This window comes from Aedes albopictus, chromosome 2, assembly GCF_035046485.1.
Source record: "Aedes albopictus strain Foshan chromosome 2, AalbF5, whole genome shotgun sequence".
NCBI classification, from domain to species: Eukaryota; Metazoa; Arthropoda; class Insecta; order Diptera; family Culicidae; genus Aedes; species Aedes albopictus.
In genome coordinates, this window is record NC_085137.1 from 370,759,306 (window position 1) to 370,780,941 (window position 21,636).

Here is a 21,636-nt window from a genome sequence, read left to right on the forward strand (position 1 = left end):
GGTGTTAACACCAAGCACTTTAAACACTACAAAATAACGTTTTATTAGATTTCGAATCCTGAGTGGGTGGTCGTCGATAACGAATAACGTTAAATTCCATTTACACTCAAACTGGTACGGTCAAGGTGTTAACACCAAGCACTCTAAACACTACAAAATAACGTTTTATTAGATTTCGAATCCTGAGTGGGTGGTCGTCGATAACGAATAACGTTAAATTCCATTTACACTCAAACTGGTACGGTCAAGGTGTTAACACCAAGCACTCTAAACACTACAAAATAACGTTTTATTAGATTTCGAATCCTGAGTGGGTGGTCGTCGATAACGAATAACGTTAAATTCCATTTACACTCAAACTGGTACGGTCAAGGTGTTAACACCAAGCACTCTAAACACTACAAAATAACGTTTTATTAGATTTCGAATCCTGAGTGGGTGGTTGTCGATAACGAATAACGTTAAATTCCATTTACACTCAAACTGGTACGGTCAAGGTGTTAACACCAAGCACCCTAAACACTACAAAATAACGTTTTATTAGATTTCGAATCCTGAGTGGGTGGTCGTCGATAACGAATAACGTTAAATTCCATTTACACTCAAACTGGTACGGTCAAGGTGTTAACACCAAGCACCCTAAACACTACAAAATAACGTTTTATTAGATTTCGAATCCTGAGTGGGTGGTTGTCGATAACGAATAACGTTAAATTCCATTTACACTCAAACTGGTACGGTCAAGGTGTTAACACCAAGCACCCTAAACACTACAAAATAACGTTTTATTAGATTTCGAATCCTGAGTGGGTGGTTGTCGATAACGAATAACGTTAAATTCCATTTACACTCAAACTGGTACGGTCAAGGTGTTAACACCAAGCACCCTAAACACTACAAAATAACGTTTTATTAGATTTCGAATCCTGAGTGGGTGGTTGTCGATAACGAATAACGTTAAATTCCATTTACACTCAAACTGGTACGGTCAAGGTGTTAACACCAAGCACTCTAAACACTACAAAATAACGTTTTATTAGATTTCGAATCCTGAGTGGGTGGTCGTCGATAACGAATAACGTTAAATTCCATTTACACTCAAACTGGTACGGTCAAGGTGTTAACACCAAGCACTCTAAACACTACAAAATAACGTTTTATTAGATTTCGAATCCTGAGTGGGTGGTCGTCGATAACGAATAACGTTAAATTCCATTTACACTCAAACTGGTACGGTCAAGGTGTTAACACCAAGCACTCTAAACACTACAAAATAACGTTTTATTAGATTTCGAATCCTGAGTGGGTGGTCGTCGATAACGAATAACGTTAAATTCCATTTACACTCAAACTGGTACGGTCAAGGTGTTAACACCAAGCACTCTAAACACTACAAAATAACGTTTTATTAGATTTCGAATCCTGAGTGGGTGGTCGTCGATAACGAATAACGTTAAATTCCATTTACACTCAAACTGGTACGGTCAAGGTGTTAACACCAAGCACCCTAAACACTACAAAATAACGTTTTATTAGATTTCGAATCCTGAGTGGGTGGTCGTCGATAACGAATAACGTTAAATTCCATTTACACTCAAACTGGTACGGTCAAGGTGTTAACACCAAGCACCCTAAACACTACAAAATAACGTTTTATTAGATTTCGAATCCTGAGTGGGTGGTTGTCGATAACGAATAACGTTAAATTCCATTTACACTCAAACTGGTACGGTCAAGGTGTTAACACCAAGCACTCTAAACACTACAAAATAACTGTTAATGTAAAATAGTTTACCGCTTGATTTGTAACTATGCTCTTGAACATTGTTATATATTCTTGTGAGTACATACATACGATGAGATGAGTTTCCCCTAAGGATCTCACTCTCTTTTTGCAAATCGTTCACGATCTAACTAGGTTCCAGGTTTAAGGCAGTACAGATCTCGATGTCATTCGAACCACACGCGTCGCGAACACGTGATCGTTATAGTGTAAATTGATCGTTGCTAATAAAGTTATTCAGTCTAATTAATTTTCGACTCCGCGAGTGTTTTCTGGACAAATCGGAAGAAACGAGAAACCCAGTTTCGTCAGCGCTAACCTTTTCCCCTCATCGGCCGCAGTAACTTCCCCAACATTGTTTGGTGCCGATGTGCGTCCAATATCGTCCGGAAAGTGTCCGTTGTTCTGGAACTGCCTGGAAGTCCGACGAAGAGTCCTAATGGGCGTCCAAAGCCCCGAAGTGCGACGATTCCACTCGAATAGTGGGATGACTGGCAGGCGAAACCCACGCTAACCTCCAAAGTCGATAATCCGCAGCCGAAAGTCCCAACATGCTTCACAATCGGCCCCGGTCATCGAGTCGTCTTCGTCGGTTCGAGCGTGCACTGCCGATCAGTCGCGCGTAGTCTCTCGGGAAATGAGACCCGGTTCGTCGCCGTCGGGAGGCCAAACCAAGTCGTTCGCTTCTCCGCCGTCGGTTACATCGTCAGGTTCCGCTCATGGGTCTTCGCCGGTGACGAGCTGCTCAGCAGTCACCCCCTCGTCCACATTCGCTAAACGGATGAACTCTACGATCTTCATGCTCACAGCCTACGTGAGGGTTCGTGACATTGATGGAAACTACTCCTTAGCTCGCGCTCTTTTGGATTCAGCATCCGAGCGAAACTTTGTGACCGAAAATCTCGCTCAACGATTGCGTCTCAAGCGAGAAAAATTAGACGTCGATGTGTACGGAATTGGCAACAGCGTACAGCATGTCTCTCAATCGGTTTCGGTCAACCTGTCTTCTCGAGTAGGTTCCTTTAGCGCTAGCATCGACTTCCTAGTGCTTCCCAGCTTGACCCGAATCTTGCCCTCCACAAACGTGGACATTTCGAACTGGATAGTACCTCGAAACCTCCCATTAGCAGATCCCAAATTTAACGTCCCCCACGGCATCGATATGATTATTGGCATACAATGGTTCTTCACACTACTGAAAGATGATCAAATCTCTTTGGGTCCCCAGCTCCCTATACTACGCAAAACAGTATTTGGATACGCTGTAGCTGGTGATCATGCGACCACCGAGCCAATCAAAACAGTCGTGTGTAATGCAGCGCTCACGATCGACAAGCTGACTGCCGCAGTGCAAAGATTCTGGGAGGTAGAAAGTTTTGAGGAAGGGAAAGCATTGTCGCTGGAGGAACAGTATTGCGAAGACCATTTTGGAAGCACCCACACAAGAGCCCCTGACGGTCGGTACGTTGTTCGATTGCCGATTCGCGAAGAAATGTTGTCGGAACTCGGAGAGTCGTTACCAGTCGCTCATCGAAGGTTCCAAGCAATGGAGAGGAAATTTCTCACCAACACAAGGCTACATAGTGACTACACTCAGTTCATGGAAGAGTATGAGTCGCTCGGACACATGGAAGTGGTCAAACCCGATCTGTCCACTCCACACTTCTTCCTCCCGCACCATGCGATCATTCAACCGGACAGCCCGACGACCAAGACCCGAGTCGTTTTTGATGGGTCGTGTCGGTCTGCAAACAATCTCTCGCTCAACGATATTTGCTACGTAGGTCCAACTGTTCAACCACCCCTTCTCGCAACGAGTATGAATTTTCGCATGACCAAGTACGTTATCACCGCCGATGCCGGAAAAATGTACAGGCAGATCTGGGTACACGACTCCGATCGTGCTCTGCAGCAAATTGTGTGGAGAAAGTATAAGAGCCAAGAGCTGAGAGCCTACCAACTCAACACTGTGACCTACGGTACAGCATGTGCGCCGTTTCTCGCAACTCGCGTTTTGAACCAACTTGCTGATGATGAGAAGGAGAAGTTCCCGTTGGCAGCAACACTGGTGAAGCGTTCATTCTATGTCGATGATTGCTTGGCTGGAGATGACGACAAGCACCGAATGATGGATAGTTGTGACCAGCTGATAGGATTACTCGCATCTGGTGGCTTCGTTCTGAGAAAATGGAGCTCTAACGATCCCGAAATTCTCTCTCGTATCCCCGAAAATCTCAGGGACAATCGTGACGACCTAGAAATTGACAAATCGTGCTCGGTCAAAACACTAGGTCTGCTCTGGCACCCTCAAATTGATTGCTTCGGATTTAAGGTGCCAAAACTCTCGTCGTCAGAACCGGTCACGAAGCGGATTGCCTTGTCCGAAATGTCCAGACTATTCGATCCCATGGGCCTAGTGGGATCAGTGATTGTATCCGCGAAAATCTTTCTGCAGTCACTTTGGTCCAATTCGTTCACTTGGGACAGCGTGTTGCCGCAGGAGTACCAGGACTGGTGGAAATCGTTTAGGAAGGAAATCGAGACTTTGTCCTCCCTAAAAGTTCCAAGAAAAGTTCTGATCGATAATTTCGTCCACGTCGAGTTGCATTGTTTTGCAGATGCATCCGACAAAGCATACGGATGTTGCCTTTATGTGAAATCTATCGATAGATGTGGAAAATCGGCTTGCAATCTCCTCATCTCGAAGTCCAGAGTATCCCCCCTAACACGACAATCAACACCTCGTCTCGAACTGTGTGCAGCTGTGATGGCAGCACAGCTAGCTGATAGCGTGAAAAAATCAATCGACCTGTCCTGTTCCACCACATTCTGGTCAGACTCAAGCATAGTGCTTCATTGGATCGCATCATCGTCATCGTCTTGGAAAGTGTACGTCTCCAATCGCATCGCTGAAATTCATCGGCTCACTCGTGGGAGTGAATGGCGTCATGTGCCGTCAGTAGCGAACCCAGCAGATCGCGTCTCGCGTGGAGTTCCTGCCTCTCTCGTCGTCAACGATCAAATTTGGTGGCATGGGCCATCGTTCTTAGCAGCTGAGAGGAACCGTTGGCCAGAGAATATCATCGAGCTTTCTCCACTCCACCTCCGTGCAAGAGAGGAAGAAGTTCGGCAAACCGTTTCGTTGGTTACAACCTCGCCGCCCATGGCAATTTCGCTCATCAAAAAACATTCGACGTTGGTTCCTCTCACCCACACTTTCGCATGGATACGGCGGTTCGTATCAAACTCTCGCTTGACCGCTCCAAATCGTGTCGTAGGTCCACTCACCACGAAAGAAGTGGATGACTCGCTAAGATGGCTGATCGGACAAGTTCAGGAAGAATGTTTCTCTGCTGAAATACGTTTTCTACAACAGAACCCTGGTCCAGTCAAGAAGAATTTTAGTTTCAAATCCCCTTTGAAAAAGTTGAACCCGTTTTTAGATTCTGAGGGCCTGCTGAGAGTCCATGGCCGCTTGGAATTGCTAGAAGCACCTTTCGATACCCGATACCCGATTATACTTCCCGCAAAACACCATCTAACCAACTTGATCGTCACAAAAACCCACATCGACACCTTGCATTCGGGACCTCAACAACTCTTGTCCACACTCCAACAAAGGTTCTGGGTCATCCGAGGAAGAGATGCAGCGAAACGTGTAGTGAACAAGTGCATGGTCTGCTTCCATTGTAGGCCGAAGCCAATCGAACAACTAATGGGCCCTCTACCAGCGGCGAGGGTAACTCCGTCGCGCGCATTCGTGAAGTCCGGCGTGGACTACTGCGGTCCGTTTTTCGTTCGGCCACCGAATCGTCGCGGAAGCTCGGTGAAAATATTCGTCGCGATATTCGTCTGTATGGCCTCCAAGGCAGTCCATATCGAAATGGTCTACAGCCTGTCGTCGGATTCGTTCGTAAGTGCGCTCAAACGGTTCGTTTCACGTCGCGGTCGCGTGTCCGACGTGTATTGCGATAATGCTCGTACTTTCGTTGGGGCAAATCGCCAGCTCCAGGAGCACAAGCAGCAGTTTAATGCTATCCACCGCTCTACCGGATTAGCAGAAAGCTGCACCGAAGCAGGGATCAACTTCCACTTCAACCCAGCGCGTTCTCCCCACTTTGGAGGGTTGTGGGAGGCCGCCGTCAAGATCTTCAAACATCATCTCTATCGCATCATGAAGACTACGCTCCTTACCATCGAAGAGTTCCAAACTCTCATAACTCAAATCGAGGGAATCATGAACTCACGGCCTCTCACATCCTTATCATCTGATCCTGCTGATGTGGTGGCTTTAACACCGGGCCACTTTTTAGTGGGAGAGCCATTACACTCTCTTCCTGAACCCGATTTGAGTGACATTCCCGTTAATCGCCTCAACTCTTTCCAGCATATGCAACAGAAGGTACAACATTTCTGGCGGGTGTGGTCTCGTGACTACATTGGGCAGCTCCAAAGTCGTCAACGTTGGCCGTTGGTCCAACCCGACATCCAGGTTGGAACAATGGTACTGCTCAAGAAGGAAGCGGCTCCGCCAATGAAGTGGCCCCTTGGTCGGATCGAAGCCGTGTTCCCCGGCAATGACGGCCACGTTCGAGTCGTTCAAGTCCGAACGGCTACTGGCTGCTATCGGCGGGCCATCACTGAAGTCTGTCCTCTGCCCATTGAGAGCGACGCCGAGGCGAACGAAGCACCAGACGCTCCATCTTCACCGGGTGCACTACATGCCACCACCCCCTACGGATGAAGCACCATGCGGCTCCATTAGCATAATTAGTGTATAGTTTGAAAGTGCCTTTCAACGGGGCCCGACATGTTAATGTAAAATAGTTTACCGCTTGATTTGTAACTATGCTCTTGAACATTGTTATATATTCTTGTGAGTACATACATACGATGAGATGAGTTTCCCCTAAGGATCTCACTCTCTTTTTGCAAATCGTTCACGATCTAACTAGGTTCCAGGTTTAAGGCAGTACAGATCTCGATGTCATTCGAACCACACGCGTCGCGAACACGTGATCGTTATAGTGTAAATTGATCGTTGCTAATAAAGTTATTCAGTCTAATTAATTTTCGACTCCGCGAGTGTTTTCTGGACAAACCGGAAGAAACGAGAAACCCAGTTTCGTCAGCGCTAACCTTTTCCCCTCATCGGCCGCAGTAACTTCCCCAACAATAACGTTTTATTAGATTTCGAATCCTGAGAGGGTGGTTGTCGATAACGAATAACGTTAAATTCCATTTACACTCAAACTGGTACGGTCAAGGTGTTAACACCAAGCACTCTAAACACTACAAAATAACGTTTTATTAGATTTCGAATCCTGAGTGGGTGGTCGTCGATAACGAATAACGTTAAATTCCATTTACACTCAAACTGGTACGGTCAAGGTGTTAACACCAAGCACTCTAAACACTACAAAATAACGTTTTATTAGATTTCGAATCCTGAGTGGGTGGTCGTCGATAACGAATAACGTTAAATTCCATTTACACTCAAACTGGTACGGTCAAGGTGTTAACACTGATCACCACAAATGCTATAAATTAACATTTTGTGTTAAATATTAATTTGAAAAATACCAAAATTCTAATTTGAACTGTTTCTGTAGTCTGACTGACATCAGCCTTCTATGGGAATTTGTTCAAAATCATTTAAAGGCTTTGAATCTGTGTTTGCTATTTTTTTATTCGAAGAAATTGACAATAGACCTTTAGTTTCGGGAACATCAATCAAATTATTCATTAACTGCTTTGCAAAATTTATCCCTGATGAGTTTTGCTTCAGATATCGAATTTCTTGCCATTGATCGTTCGAGCGGTAGAAGTGTTTTTTCTTGGTCATGGGTATCGAGACTAGTATATACTGCACCCATTGATTTCCGCAAAAAGTTATGCAGATAACAGCAAGCAAGCACAATCTTCGTAGCTTTCTCTGGAGACAAAAGGATCGTTGTTAATAGTACGCGAAATCTTGAAGATAGTATGCCGAACGACTGCTCCACTTTCGCTCTGGCTCCACTCAAAACTTGATTAAAGACTTCTTGAGCAGGTAGCAGCTTCTCATGTTTGTACGGTTTGAGCAAATCCGGCCTTAGCGGAAACGCATCGTCGCCCAGGAAAACGAAGGGTAGTTCTTCATTCCCGTACTTTTCCGGCATCGGAAGGTCCAGATCTCCTTGCGACAGTTTGTCAAAAAATTTAGTTCTGGAAAATACTCCTCCATCAGAAACACGGCCATTGGTTCCAATATCAACCATAAGAAAATCCGCGTCTGCATTAGCAACAGCCATCAATACAATGCTGAAGGTTTTTTTATAATTGAAGTAGTAGGAACCGGAATGCATCGGTTTTATTATTGTAATATGCTTCCCGTCGATACATCCCACGCAGTGAGGAAAATTAGTTCTATCTGAAAATTTGTCGGCTTCTATTTTCCACTCCTCCGCACTTTGTGGAACCTATAGGGAAAGGTAAACATTCAACGTTATTGCCACTTGCAAAATAGCACAAGTTATGTTGTTAAAATTGAGAATCTTTGAAATTGTATTTCAAGAAATTATTTCCGAGGAAATGTTCCGTCCAAATAGAATTAGGCATACCTTGATGAAATTTTTAAGGACCTTCGCAATAGCTTCACACGTTTCAATGACAATTTCACCAATGGACTGAGGTGAAATAGCCGAGGAAAATTTTAGGTCCTGGAACGAGTTTCCTGTGGCCAAGTACCGGAGTGTGACGATCAGTCTTGCTTCCGGCGTAATCGCGTTCCTCATCATGGTGTCTTGCTTTATGATGAACGGAGTCACCTTTCGGAGCAAGTTCTGGAATGTAGCGTCATTCATCCGCAGATAATTTTTGAAATCTTGGGGCTCTGTCTGGCGGAGTTTTTCCAGGAGCTCCATGTTTGAATATTTCTGCTTGTCCAACAGCCATTCTTTGGTCCAGATTCGTCGCTTTTTTCTTGTGGCCGCGTTTTCCTCCTTCTCGTCGATGCACACTGCAACAGCGGCCAACGCCACAAGATCGTCGTAAAAATCGTCCGTCATGATAACAAATCCGAAGCAAATCAACCAGTGGCCGCTATACAAAAACACTTTTGAGTAATGAAAAAATAATGTTGATGCAACACAATTTGACAGTTCGTCAAACGGTTGCACAAACATAAAGTGGTTTGACCAACCTGGGGGCGGAGTCAATGTTGGTCAAACCGTTTGAGTAGTGTGTAGGGTGCCTTACACGGAATTTTATAAATTATATTACTTTTTATTCTTAATCACTTAACCTAATTTACAGCTCTATTGTCTACTGGGGCACTACGTGAGCAATTTCAATTGACAGCTGCACTTACATTTTGTACAGCGCCTAGATTCTATTCAACTTTATCGAACTGGTTGCCTTTCTGCTGCTTTCACTTTTACTACTTTAGACCTAGTAGAATGATGAGTACAAGGATGATGATTGATGGCCGTTGTTCCTTTCCAGTCCGATTGGAGGTCCATTATGAGTAGCAGTTCGCCGATGTCCAGGTATCCGGGTCCGTTTGAGCCATGGGGCTCAGAAGAGGGTCAGTGTCAGTTGCTCTCGGGGGAAAAGCAACTGACGAAAAATTGCAAGTGCCGGGGCTGGGAATCAAACCCATGACCATCCGCATATGAAGCGAACGTGTGACCAACTACGCCACGGGCCCCGGCTTAATATATTACTTTTATCTTCTTTACTTGTAGGAAACTTAACTTTGGTGTGGATTGTTTTGATGGTGCGGATCTGTCTGGTGGCTATCACTACGTTAGGGTAGTCTTTTTTGAGAATTTTGGAGATTCGTTCTGATAATGACGGAATGTATGGGATAGAGCGGTACATTTTTTGATCTGGAGGAGCTGTTGGCTGGACGTTGATAGTGCTTGGATTGGCAGACCCGGATTGAGTCGTGGAGATACTGGACTGGACATACCTGGATTGTTGATTTGTGATGTTGATTTGCTGGTTCATTGATCTTTCTCCGTGTTCTATGGCTTCCTGCTGAGTGTTGTGTGATGATTGATAATCGTTTGTGGGAGGTGGGCTGGTTTGCTGGCAGAATGGTCGGCTTGAAGTGTTGTCCTGGGGGGTCATGGGAAGCTGACACGATGGTTGGCAACTGGGTATGGTTGGAGGCGGTGGGGCGGCGGATGATGTAGCGGTGGGTGGTGGTGCTGGTGGCGGTAGACGGGGTGGTGATGCTGTGGGCAGTCGAAGGGACGACGGTTGATCGGCTGGTGTGCTGCTGAGTGTACTGAATCGTTTGGCTTTGTATAGATTCAGAAGACGGTTGACTAATTGTTTTGGGTAGTTGTTCCTTCGTAAATGATCTCTGATGGTTGCTGCTATTTCTTCTTCTGATTTGTTGTGAGTTAGTTTGTGGACTTTATGAATGAAGTTGTTAGCTACATTCATTTTATATCGGGGTTGATGGAATGAGTGGTAGTTAAGCATTCTACCAGACGCGATGGGCTTCGCGTACCACTCTGTTGTGAGTTCTTGGCTGTCTTTGCGGATGACCGTCATGTCCAAAAACGGTAGCTTCCCTTCTTTTTCAACTTCGACGGTGAATTGAAGCCTCGGTTCTACCCTATTGAATGCTTCGAGTACTAGTTGGATAGTTTGCTGTGGTATCACCATGAAAATATCGTCCACATATTTTTTAAAGATTGGAGACTCAAATGGTAGAGTGCTCAAAGCTCTGTTAATCACTGAATCTAGTACAATGTCAGCAAGGATAGGGGACAAGGGGCTCCCCATCGCTGTCCCGTAAGTTTGGATGAAGAACTGTCCCTCGTAACAGAAGTAGCTGGATTCCATACAGAGCTCGACAATCTCTAGGAACATGTCCAAGTTGATATTTGTATCAACTTCTCGCCATCTCTCGATGATGTTTTTCCTTACTAGGTCTCGAGGCACGTTCGTGAACAGGGATACGACGTCTAAGGAGATCATTATATACCCTTCGGGTATTTGCATTTTGTTTACCAGTTCGCTGAACTCGAACGAGTTGGTGGTGTTGTATGGGCTGTGGAACGATCTATGGAGGATTCCTGCGATGTATTTGGCTAGTTGATACGTCGGTGCGGTGATGTTTGGGATCACTGGTCGTAATGGAAGCTCCGGTTTATGCGCCTTCGGTTGACCGTATATCCTTGGGCAGATTGCGTTGTATGTTGTTAGGTCCTTCGCAGTTTTGAAATCGATAAGTTTAAGATCTTTCAGTCTTCTAGCGATGTTGTTGTTGGCGGTTTGAAATTTGGTTGTTGGATCCGACTTTAGCCTGGCGTAGGTGGACGTATCGTTGACTAATCCTCTCATCCTTTGGTCGTAATCTTCTCTTTTCATTATCACTGTTCTGTTTCCTTTGTCGGCCGATAGGACACATATATCCGGGTGATCTCGAAGGAACCTCTTCGTTTTCTTCATGGCAGTGAGACAGAATTTGGTCGTATTGTCTCTGGTGTCAACCATTGAATGAAAGCCGTGAATGAAGTTTTGGGTTACATTCACAACTTTACATCTGTTCCTGTCCTGCGTTGCTTTGTCGCCATTAGTTTGCAGAATTCCTTCAAGGTCTGCCATTAGGTGGTAGAATGGGACTTCCCTGAGTGATGTTGTGGGGAGACCGTATTTTGGGCCAAGGCTGAGGATATGGAGTGTTTCGTTTGGGATTTCCACATTGGACGCGTTGAGTATGGATCGGTCATTGTGTGTCGGGATCAAGGTTGTTAACCGATAAATTATCGACAGTTAACTCATCGCAAACTCGATAACGATAAAGGCTGCTCGATAACCTCTCGATAACGATAATCAAACGATAAATCAACGCGAAGATCAACGTACCTTCGATAATTTTGCGATAAATCTAGTTACCCTAGTGACGGCATCAACAACGGTTCAGATCGCGAAGAAAATTTTCCGGAGACGTTATCGAGTCGATAATTTCCACAGTTAACTGTATCGCCGATGACGAATGCGTCTGAAGACGTTATCGTTATCGACGATAAACGATAACAGACGTTAACTTTATCGCCGATAACGATAATTTATCGATTAACAACCTTGGTCGGGATGCCTTCGGTTCTGGTATCGACAATCTGTAAGATGTTCGATAGTTTTCTGGAGGTGTCTTTCTTTCGTCTTCCCAGCCAATTTCGATATCCTACTTCTTGCGTTTCGATGAACTCTTTCGCTACATCAGGGCTTATCACGGAGCTTATTTGGGTTTTCAGCGCACGCATTTCCGCTGAAACAAGTTCTATCCTGTGGAATGTCTGCTTGATTTCTAGATTCAAGATTGCTTTCTTAAATCTTTTAATCGTTCTGTCGACCTTATTAATGTATGGTCCATTTTCTGCCAGTAGTGCGTGGACACATTTGACTGATCCCACTATGTGCTTAGGGAATACCCCTTGCCGACGGCACTGTATTAAGAAAGACTTTCGACTAATTAGACTCGCTAGTTTTCTGTTGTTTGACGAGTATGATTTCATGGTTTCAACCGCGTTTGGTCCAAAATGTTGGTCAATGTACCGGAAAAAGGAATTCTGTATAACTGCCATTACTGATTAATTGGATGAGAGTTCGACTGTACTATTATAGCTGTTTTGATTATCGGCAACGCAGTCTTTTTAATTGGTAAAACGAGTTTTATTATTTAACCCGACGTTTCGGCGCAGGTATGGCGCCTTCTTCAGGGGAAACTGTAATTATTATTGGTTTCATTACAATATTTTAAGTATACTACACTTTTTTAACTTACAATAAAGTATTCGTTTTTGGTTTGGGGTTATGGCGAACTGTAACTGTCGGGGTTTTATAATGTTGGTACATGCTGTAATTTATAAATCTTTAGTGTTTCCGTTATGGATTTTTGTTCGAAATTATTTTAAACTTACACTAACTGCGGCGAAAACTAAAATTTAAAATTGGTTTCTGTACTATTTTTGCGCGCTTTTTGTCTCCTGTTGGTTGGACCTCACTGTTGTTAGTTGCAGCGGTTTTGAAATCTTTCTCTTGGTTGAAAAGTTTCATCATTCTGGTCTAATTCGGTCATGCTTGTTGTGTTCGTAATGGTTCTTAGTGTAAGTTTAAAATAATTTCGAACAAAAATCCATAACGGAAACACTAAAGATTTATAAATTACAGCATGTACCAACATTATAAAACCCCGACAGTTACAGTTCGCCATAACCCCAAACCAAAAACGAATACTTTATTGTAAGTTAAAAAAGTGTAGTATACTTAAAATATTGTAATGAAACCAATAATAATTACAGTTTCCCCTGAAGAAGGCGCCATACCTGCGCCGAAACGTCGGGTTAAATAATAAAACTCGTTTTACCAATTAAAAAGACTGCGTTGCCGATAATCAAAACAGCATCTATTGTTCTTTTTACGGAAAGGCGAAACCGTAATGACGTTCGACCTTTGCGTCTCTTTGATTCTGAAATCGATGTGACTGAACAGGTAAAGTACGTTGGAGTCATTCTTGATTCCAAGCTTTCCTGGACACCTCACATTGAGTTCAGAATCAAGAAAGCTTGTATGGCCTTCGGGCAATGCCGGCGAACCTTTGGTACAACTTGGAGTCTTAAACCCAAGTATATCAAATGGATCTACACAACTGTTGTTCGGCCAATATTGGTCTATGGATGTCTTGTGTGGTGGCAAAAGGGCGAAATGAGAACAATCCAATCAAAGTTAGGCCATCTTTAAAGGATGTGCTTAATGGCGATGTCTGGAGCGTTCTCTTCAACTCCCACGGCAGCGCTCGAAGTTCTCTTTGACGTTGCTCCACTACACATTCAACTCAAACAAGAAACACTTTCTTGCACTTACTCGGTCTACTCCTGTGAACCGCACATTAACATACACCTCGTTCACCACTTTTGGTGAATTGGGACAAAATTGGCCTTGCTCCAAGTGATCTTACAATTGCTTGTAATTTTCCATATAAGGAGTGTATCGTAAAGTAGTTGAAAATGTTCAAAATAGCCTCAAAAATAGTTTAATACAACTTTTAAGTAATTTTATTTTTGGAGATACTGTATAAATCCTTGAAAAAAGAAATGACTTTTATGATTTTCTAAAAATATCCTTTTAACTGGGTTTTTAACCTAGATTACTGAACGCATGTTTTTAAATTTTTGCACACCTTCTAAAAAATTGAAATTGCGAAAAAAGTTCGATAATGTTCGAAAATTGTTAACTTTTTTGTGCAAATATAATAAGCTAAAGAATCCTCATGATATAGGCAAATTATTTTTTTCAAGAAAAATCTCCACTGCATTTAAGCGCAATTCTTAAAAATGAAAAAAGGCCATTTTTGAGGAACCCCCTTTTTCTGTGCTCCTCAAAATCATGTTTACGCAAATAAAAAATACATAAAATGAAATATTCGCATTTTTTTAAATAGGGTATGTTTTTTAATTTTTGGACGAGTAAGTTAGGGCAAAAAAAATAATTTCATAACCTTTTAAGATATTAAAAGCAGAACTTCAAAGTTTGACCAAAAAATAGACGTTTTTTGGAGTGGACCATTTTGTAGATATAGGAGATTTTTCTTTCGAAAATATGAATTTTGAAAGTCGGTGTTGAATGATATGTTATGTGTACATAACTGTTAACAAGCATCAATATTTTCCAGATTTTTTATCGTACAAATTTTACTCGCTACAGATTTTTGAAATGTTGAAAAATCTTAACCAAATTGCATTTTGTGCAGATTTTTATTTTGTGAGGTGTATTCATTTAACCATATTTTCAATAATACTAAACATTTTCCAAATTTTTCCAAGGTATTCTAAACTTAACTATATTGTGAAGATTTCATAGAAGAACACAACTGAAATGAAAAGACCAACCCAGCTTCGAGATAGAGCATTCTGAACATTTTCAACTACTTTCCGATACACTCCTTAGGACATTTTCCACGAAATTTTCTTCCCGGGAAGAGTGGACATCTGGATATCTGGAAAGAAGTATTTCAGACGGCATCGTATGTTACACTGATGGCTCCCTTCTCGAAGGTCGAGCAGGTGCTGGTGTTTATTCTCGTGAGCTAAGGCTGTATCTGTCTTACTCACTTGGTAGACACTGCACCGTTTTTCAGGCCGAAATCTTTTCTCTTATGTGCGGAGTGCAATCAGCACTTCAACAGCACGTAATGGGCAAAGTAATATACTTCTGTTCAGATAGCCAGGCTGCTATTAAAGCACTTGCTTCGGCCAACTCTTGGTCGAAGATAGTCATCGCTCGTCGAACTCAAATCGAGGAGCTGAATTCAGCAAACGCTGTTCACCTTGTATGGGTACCTACCTGGCCATTCTTTTATCACTGGAAATGAATTGGCTGATGAGTTAGCTCGCACTGGAGATTTACTTGACTTCATTGTCCCTGAGCTAGCTATTCCGGCATCCAATTGTTGGGTTAAGCTTCAGATTGACACCTGGGCTGCCACTCAGCACAAACAATACTGGAACAGTTTGGAGTCATGTCAAACAAAATTGTATTGTACTGAGCCATATCTAGGGGTGCCAAAGTATCTAACAAATCTGTCAAAGCAGAATTGCAGCATGTTGATGAAACATGAAATCATTGACTGGTCACTGCCGAATCAGCTATCACATGTCGAATATTCAGCAAGCTGATTCATTTGCATGTGATTGCTGTGAATCCAATTATGGATCCTTTTCAGGGTGCTGTTTTAACTCATTGTTGTACGCTTATGCGTTATTACAGTGTCCTTTTCAGAACGCTATGCGAACCCATTGTGATACGCTTATGCGTATATGAAGACCCTATTCCTTTACCTGTCCCTTTCCCTGTCCCATCATTTTTTCCTTCCCTTCTTTCTCAGGTAAATGATGAATAGACTCGTGTTCATGACGATGGCACAGATTTCCCAAATGGAGGGGAATGTGCCTCTGGAGCCGACCTACTGATACCTGATACCCCTCTTACGTTAAACTGAATGCGCTCACGATTCAAACCCGTCTAGCTATAGTTTAACGGCATGCATCAATGAATGCATACATCAGTCAATTTCAAGCCTCCCATAGCGGTTCAATATTACCAAATGTTGACTCGGTCGCAGTTTCATTCTCCTCATTTTAAGTGACGATGGCTAATGATCCACGTCAATAGACACATAATTTATATGCGAGTTATGGCATTCAACATCATTTAGTGAATGGATTATAAAGAAAGTTGATTCGGGTATTCTCTTTAGTAAGAGTAAGATATTACAGCAGTGTTGCTAACTTAAATTGAATATGGTATGTGTGCCATCTATAATCTCATGATCTCATATTCATCCTATTCGAAAACAAGCGGTTACGGCACCGATTGATTCGGTTCTTTTTGTTTTCATGGTACTCAATTCTAACAAATAAATACAAAAATAAGAAACAAAACAAACAGTGCTTCAGTCCTTTGTTTTTCGTAGGATAAAAATGGGAGCCACATGCTCAATAAAAGAACCAATAACCTACACATAAAAAAGAAAAACAAAATATATTTTGCTTCCTTGTCACACAAATAGGGCAACGAAAACCATCAGGATTAATGTTGTACCCTTTTTCCGGTAACAATTTTAAGATGGGATACTCTAGGAAAGCAGTATCATTAATTATGCTGCTGCTGGACATTCCGGGAAAGTGTAGCAAAGTCAGAGAGCATGAAAAACCTAGAATTCCCTCGAGAAAATGGCATGCTACAGTTAATTACTTGGCTCGTGGCACCTGCTGCTGCAATTTTGGGCGGCAGAAAATTTGTGGCATTTGTGGAAAGGACGACATTTTTCAATTTTGTGGTACCTACTTCTGGTTCAGTAGGTAAGTGGGTCAATATTATTAGTGTAACCTAAAATTAAATCTTCCACAGTTAAAAAGAAATGTTACTGAATGTCTAATGTGCATTAGCCAAAAATATGCCAATAATGTGCCAAATATGAAATATTGAAACTTTATTTTTAAATAATAAAAAAACAATCTTCAACATAGTTTTGTGATTATTACAGCTCTTCTAATATCCAATGACAAGTTCAACAGCAAATGATTTTACCATCGTATCCGATGAAACTAAAAATGCATGAACCCATAAACAATGACGAGCTTTCACTGTGAAATGACGGAAAGTTGATAAATTATTCCTGCAAATCGTGCTGCGCTCAGTAACTGACTCGAACCCGACATGAGACTGCATCTACGGAGTTGACGTTTTCGACCAACTGCCAACCAGCCAGCCAGACAGACCACCTATCAAACGGATAGGGTAAAGCACTAGTCTCCGCAAAGACGACAAAAGAAATGGAAGCACATCTCGGTCGTTTACGTTTGCTACGGTGTGCCGTATAAAAACGTTTCTTTCCTCACAGTCAGGAGTAGAAACTTTTATGTTGCTTTTGAGCAAACGTAAAACTTTGACAACTGCACGGCACGTTCATTTATATGTCTGGCCACGCTAATGGGCACAGCTTTGTAAGGTGTTCCACGAGAGTAATGGATGGTAGACGGCAGTGTTGGAAGCCTGGTTGGAAGCGACACAATAATCTCTTCAAGACGACGAACTTGTTCGTATGATTTTTTTTTAATGATTGTACGGTCTATCAGTTCTTTACATTTGTATAACATTGCATGAATTGCAGATGTTTGAATGGCAACACTGAAAATCGAAAAGAAAAATTATATTCATAAATGATTGATGGGTCCATTTTCATTTCAGTATGTTATCTTTTTGATGGAGTAAGCGTCAATTCACAAAAACACAAAGCAACAAAGGATTTCATACCTTTTTCCAGCACAATAAGTTTTTCAAGTCAGGTCCTCTCTCGCATTCATGTTTATGGTGGTCATAAAAATTCAATCTGAGCATTCATTTAAATTAGCAAACTTGCAGTTCGGATTTCCCGCTCAGCAAATTCTGCCGCAAACAACCCCGCAGTAAAAACCCCAAATCTGTTCTCCACAACCCTTCACATCGAGAGGATCTCAAAATTATTCGCTTAATCGCTTCTCCGGATGGCAATAAAACTGGAAGAGCAGCGCATCACATATCTCTTTTTCCGTTCCAATGGATTCTCAAAATCACCACTTAAAACTAATGGATTAAAATAAATCCCCCACTTTTTCGACAATCATCGTCGCTTTCTCTTCACATGGGGAGGATCGTTTCGGCGTTGGCGATAGGTTGCAGTAGTGGTTTGGGATAGTTTTCTACCGAAGTCAAAAATCTCCTCTCACCCATCCACTCACCAGAGTGCATGGGTTGGTTGGTTTCTGCACTTTTCTGTTTGGAGCAAGAGAGGAGTCCTTTTTTGCCGGAAGTAGCCGGGATGTGTAGAAATGTTTTACGTTTATTGCTAGACGACACACAGCAGAACTTCGTAGACATCTTCCGGGCCGATGCGTATCGGAGACATGCCTCCACTGAAGTAGAACAAGCCAAGACACATAAATCTTATTGGCATTTTACAAATGGGCCATTGCTTTTCGGATGGGTGATGCTTTTTTTTTTTTTTCTTTTAGAACTTCTGGTACTAGATAGTTAACTATCTTATGCAGCATTTTTTATAAGTTAAGCATAAAAACATACGTTCGCGTTAATTTCATTCATGCATTGATGTAACACTTTGTAATATTTATAATTTATGGAAGCAGGTAAACAGCTGTGAAATATTTTTATTTTCTTCAGCGTTTTCAGTAACACTTAACCATATTCTGCTTCTAATAATGTTCTGAAAACGAATCAACATTCAACATGAAAATTCAGAGGATTTCGGAGGCGTTAAGTAGCGATTTCGGAGATATCGGAGGATATCAAGTGCGTACGAGTTTTTGACAATACATATTCGATCACTTCTCTCAGCCCCAGGGGGATTTCAGATGCGTTTTAAAACGTTTCAGGTTGTTTCAGAAAGGATCCAAGACGTTCCAGACTTGTAAGTGCTTGTAGATCCGATGATCTGTACTCCACGGAGCTCTTGGAGATTCCCAGTCGAACTCATCACATGACAGCACTTAGTAGTATAAGGTGATTCCGGGTAATTTGGGCGAATGCCGTTTGACCGAAAGGGAGTGGTGATCATGCGGTTGTACACCATTTCCCCGGAAACCACTTCGCGGATTTTTATTCGCGGTGTAACATTTCGTGGAATGAACCATTTCACCGAATAACATTTCGCGGAATTTAATATTTTACCTATAATTATGCAACAACAAATTATTTTCGCTGCTAAGCTTTGCTGGCCTCATCACCGAACCATGCACAATCATAATCACCTTAGCTCTGCGATTATATTAATTGATGCTAAATCTGACACTTTTCTGAAAAAATGACTTCTTTAATTCGTAGGCTGTTGTTCTAGGAATTCTAAGCGTCAGGCCAAAGTACATTATGCCGAAAGTCAATCAATCAGATAACACAAGTTTACAAAATAAAACGAAAGTCGAGAACTTCTGTCAACGACCAAAATTTTTGAAGCACAATTTAGTTCTGGTTTCGAAACCGACCTTCAAAAAATTTCAAGTAGAACAGTTTTTGAGTTTTAGCTCAATGTCGAGTTTTACAAATTTTCAAAATATGTGATTTACTAAAATTCAAATATATTGCGTTTTGTTCAACCAATTTTAAATCTTTTTTTCGTCAATTAAAAGCCGAATACAATACCATTCGATCATCTGAATACAGGTTTTGCGTCAGCTTGATGAAATTCAATATATTGGCGAGTTTTAGGGACAATCTTCTTAAATTTTAGCAAAATTCCAAAATTTTTTTGAAGAAATGTATTTTTTTCAATAAGAAAAAAAAAACAACTTAAAAATTCTTTCTCGACGTTTATTTGACATATCATATGTAGGCGAGTTACAGTAAAAATTTCTGCTCAATCGAAGCATTGATTACGGAGAATGAGATGTTTGAAGTTTGCGACTTTGCTTAAAAATAGAACAAAAATCAATTTCAAATCATCAACCTTGTATGGAAAGTCGAAAAAATTTCCGCTCTACTGTAATTTTTTTCTTTCGCGTTTTCGAACTCAGGGTATGATTCTACACCAAAAATGATCATCAGCTTACCGAGTTCAAAAATGCTGTAAACTAGTGTAATCAGATGTCAGATAATATAGAGAGTCATATATTTTAGTACCGTCAAACGGGGTTACTTGCAACAGCGGTGTAACTTGCAACACGATGGCATACACTAAATGTGAAGTATTTCTAATAATAATGAAAACTAGTATGCCCTTCTATTTCGGTTATAGAAATTATATATACCAAGGATCGATTTAGTGGAAAAAATATTTTTGTTTCTTTGTTTATTGTTTAGCTACACTGTTAAAACGGTTTGCTCATTTTATGCCATAAAAACAAGTATGAAAATCGTGTTTCACCTCTCCCCTATGGTAAGTGCGATAAGTCTGATGACCTTGGTTGCAGTTAGGGTACCTAATAGTAAGCTTAGCTAAACGATAAAAGTTTAATACACTTATCGACTAAGTAATGTAAAAAATCATTATTTTATTCGTCAACCACTATGGGGTAACTTGCAACAGTTAAATTTGACAAAATCTTCTATTATTTATCTTCATTTCATGATATTTTTGACAGAAATAACCGAAACGGATCATTTCTTGATTACGTAACGAGCTCATTTTCAAATGACAACTCATTTTTTACATTTTTTGAACGTGATTTTCAAACATTGTTAGGAAATACCATATTATGGTGTTTTATTCATGTTGCATCTTGTTAAAAGTTTAATTTAATTTATGGGCGCTTCAAAACAATCACCAACATCAATTCTGAACCTAGATGGACTAAATTATTTCAGCTGAGCATCAAATTAACGACTTCGATATTTACAAAGTTCAATATATGTGTTTCAATTAATGTTACTTTAGTTGAAATTGTCAAACACCACTTCAACTAAAAACTACTAAACCCTCGAGCAGTCGCGTCTTTGACTACCTGCGCCGACACCGCGCTCACGCTGTGTACCACATGCGTGCTTTTTTCATGGTGCGTGTACTCAGTACACGACGCGACCGCTCCCGGGTTAAAGATGACTCACTCTACCTTTTCAAGAAATGACAATTATCATTGTTGACATTTTGTTACTAGTACTATATCATGAAATCCATATCTATCTATATATATATAAAAATGCAGTGGCATACGTGGGACCGCGCATAACTTGCGAACGGAAGGTCCGATTTTGATCGTCTTAGTTTTGTTCTGTTAGTTTTCACCCAAGGAAGGTTTATGAGGCAAAAAACATGGAAAAATTGAGAGTTTTTGAAAATCGATCTGACATACGTTTTGTGACCGGGGACTTGGTCTTAGAAGGAAACTTGAAACGTCAAAAAACGCAGTAGGCAAGACAAAGTTTGCCGGGTACAGCTAGTATATTTTATATTTGAGGGACGTGAGACCTGTTGTTAAACGATATACTCTCACTTGCAATAACTATCAATCCTTTCATGAAAAATTATATGTCAATTGGTTAGTGTACATCTTTTCATGGTATGTTTCATGCATAACATCAAAAATTTACAATACAACTAAATACTAGAATGTTCGTGCTGTTTAATGACAGCTAACTTAAGTTCATGTCCTGTGTTGCAAGTTACCCCACAGATGGGGAAACTTGCAACAAGCATGTTTTTCGCACCTCCTGATTAGGTGACAACATATTTTGATAAATCAATTGCTGCATAGTATTCTACTCTGGGTAATTAGCGTACACGATGCTTTACAGGATGGTTCAAATGTTTAGATTTTCAATGATATTGCTTCAAAGTCGAAAAGTGTTGCAAGTTACCCCATTTG

At 41.4% G+C, this 21,636-nt stretch overlaps 1 protein-coding gene across 1 annotated transcript; it reads left to right on the forward strand.

Moving 5' to 3' along the window:
- Positions 1 to 2,420: 2,420 nt before the first annotated feature.
- On the forward strand, positions 2,421 to 6,527 carry LOC134286785 (uncharacterized). The gene has a single exon (XM_062848458.1). The coding sequence runs from the start codon at positions 2,421 to 2,423 to the stop codon at positions 6,525 to 6,527; it is 4,107 nt and encodes a 1,368-aa protein (XP_062704442.1).
- Positions 6,528 to 21,636: the final 15,109 nt, after the last annotated feature.

Bases quoted from the DNA above. Each gene is read 5' to 3' on its own strand.
- LOC134286785 (XM_062848458.1), top strand. From the start codon at position 2,421: ATGAGACCCGGTTCGTCGCCGTCGGGAGGCCAAACCAAGTCGTTCGCT.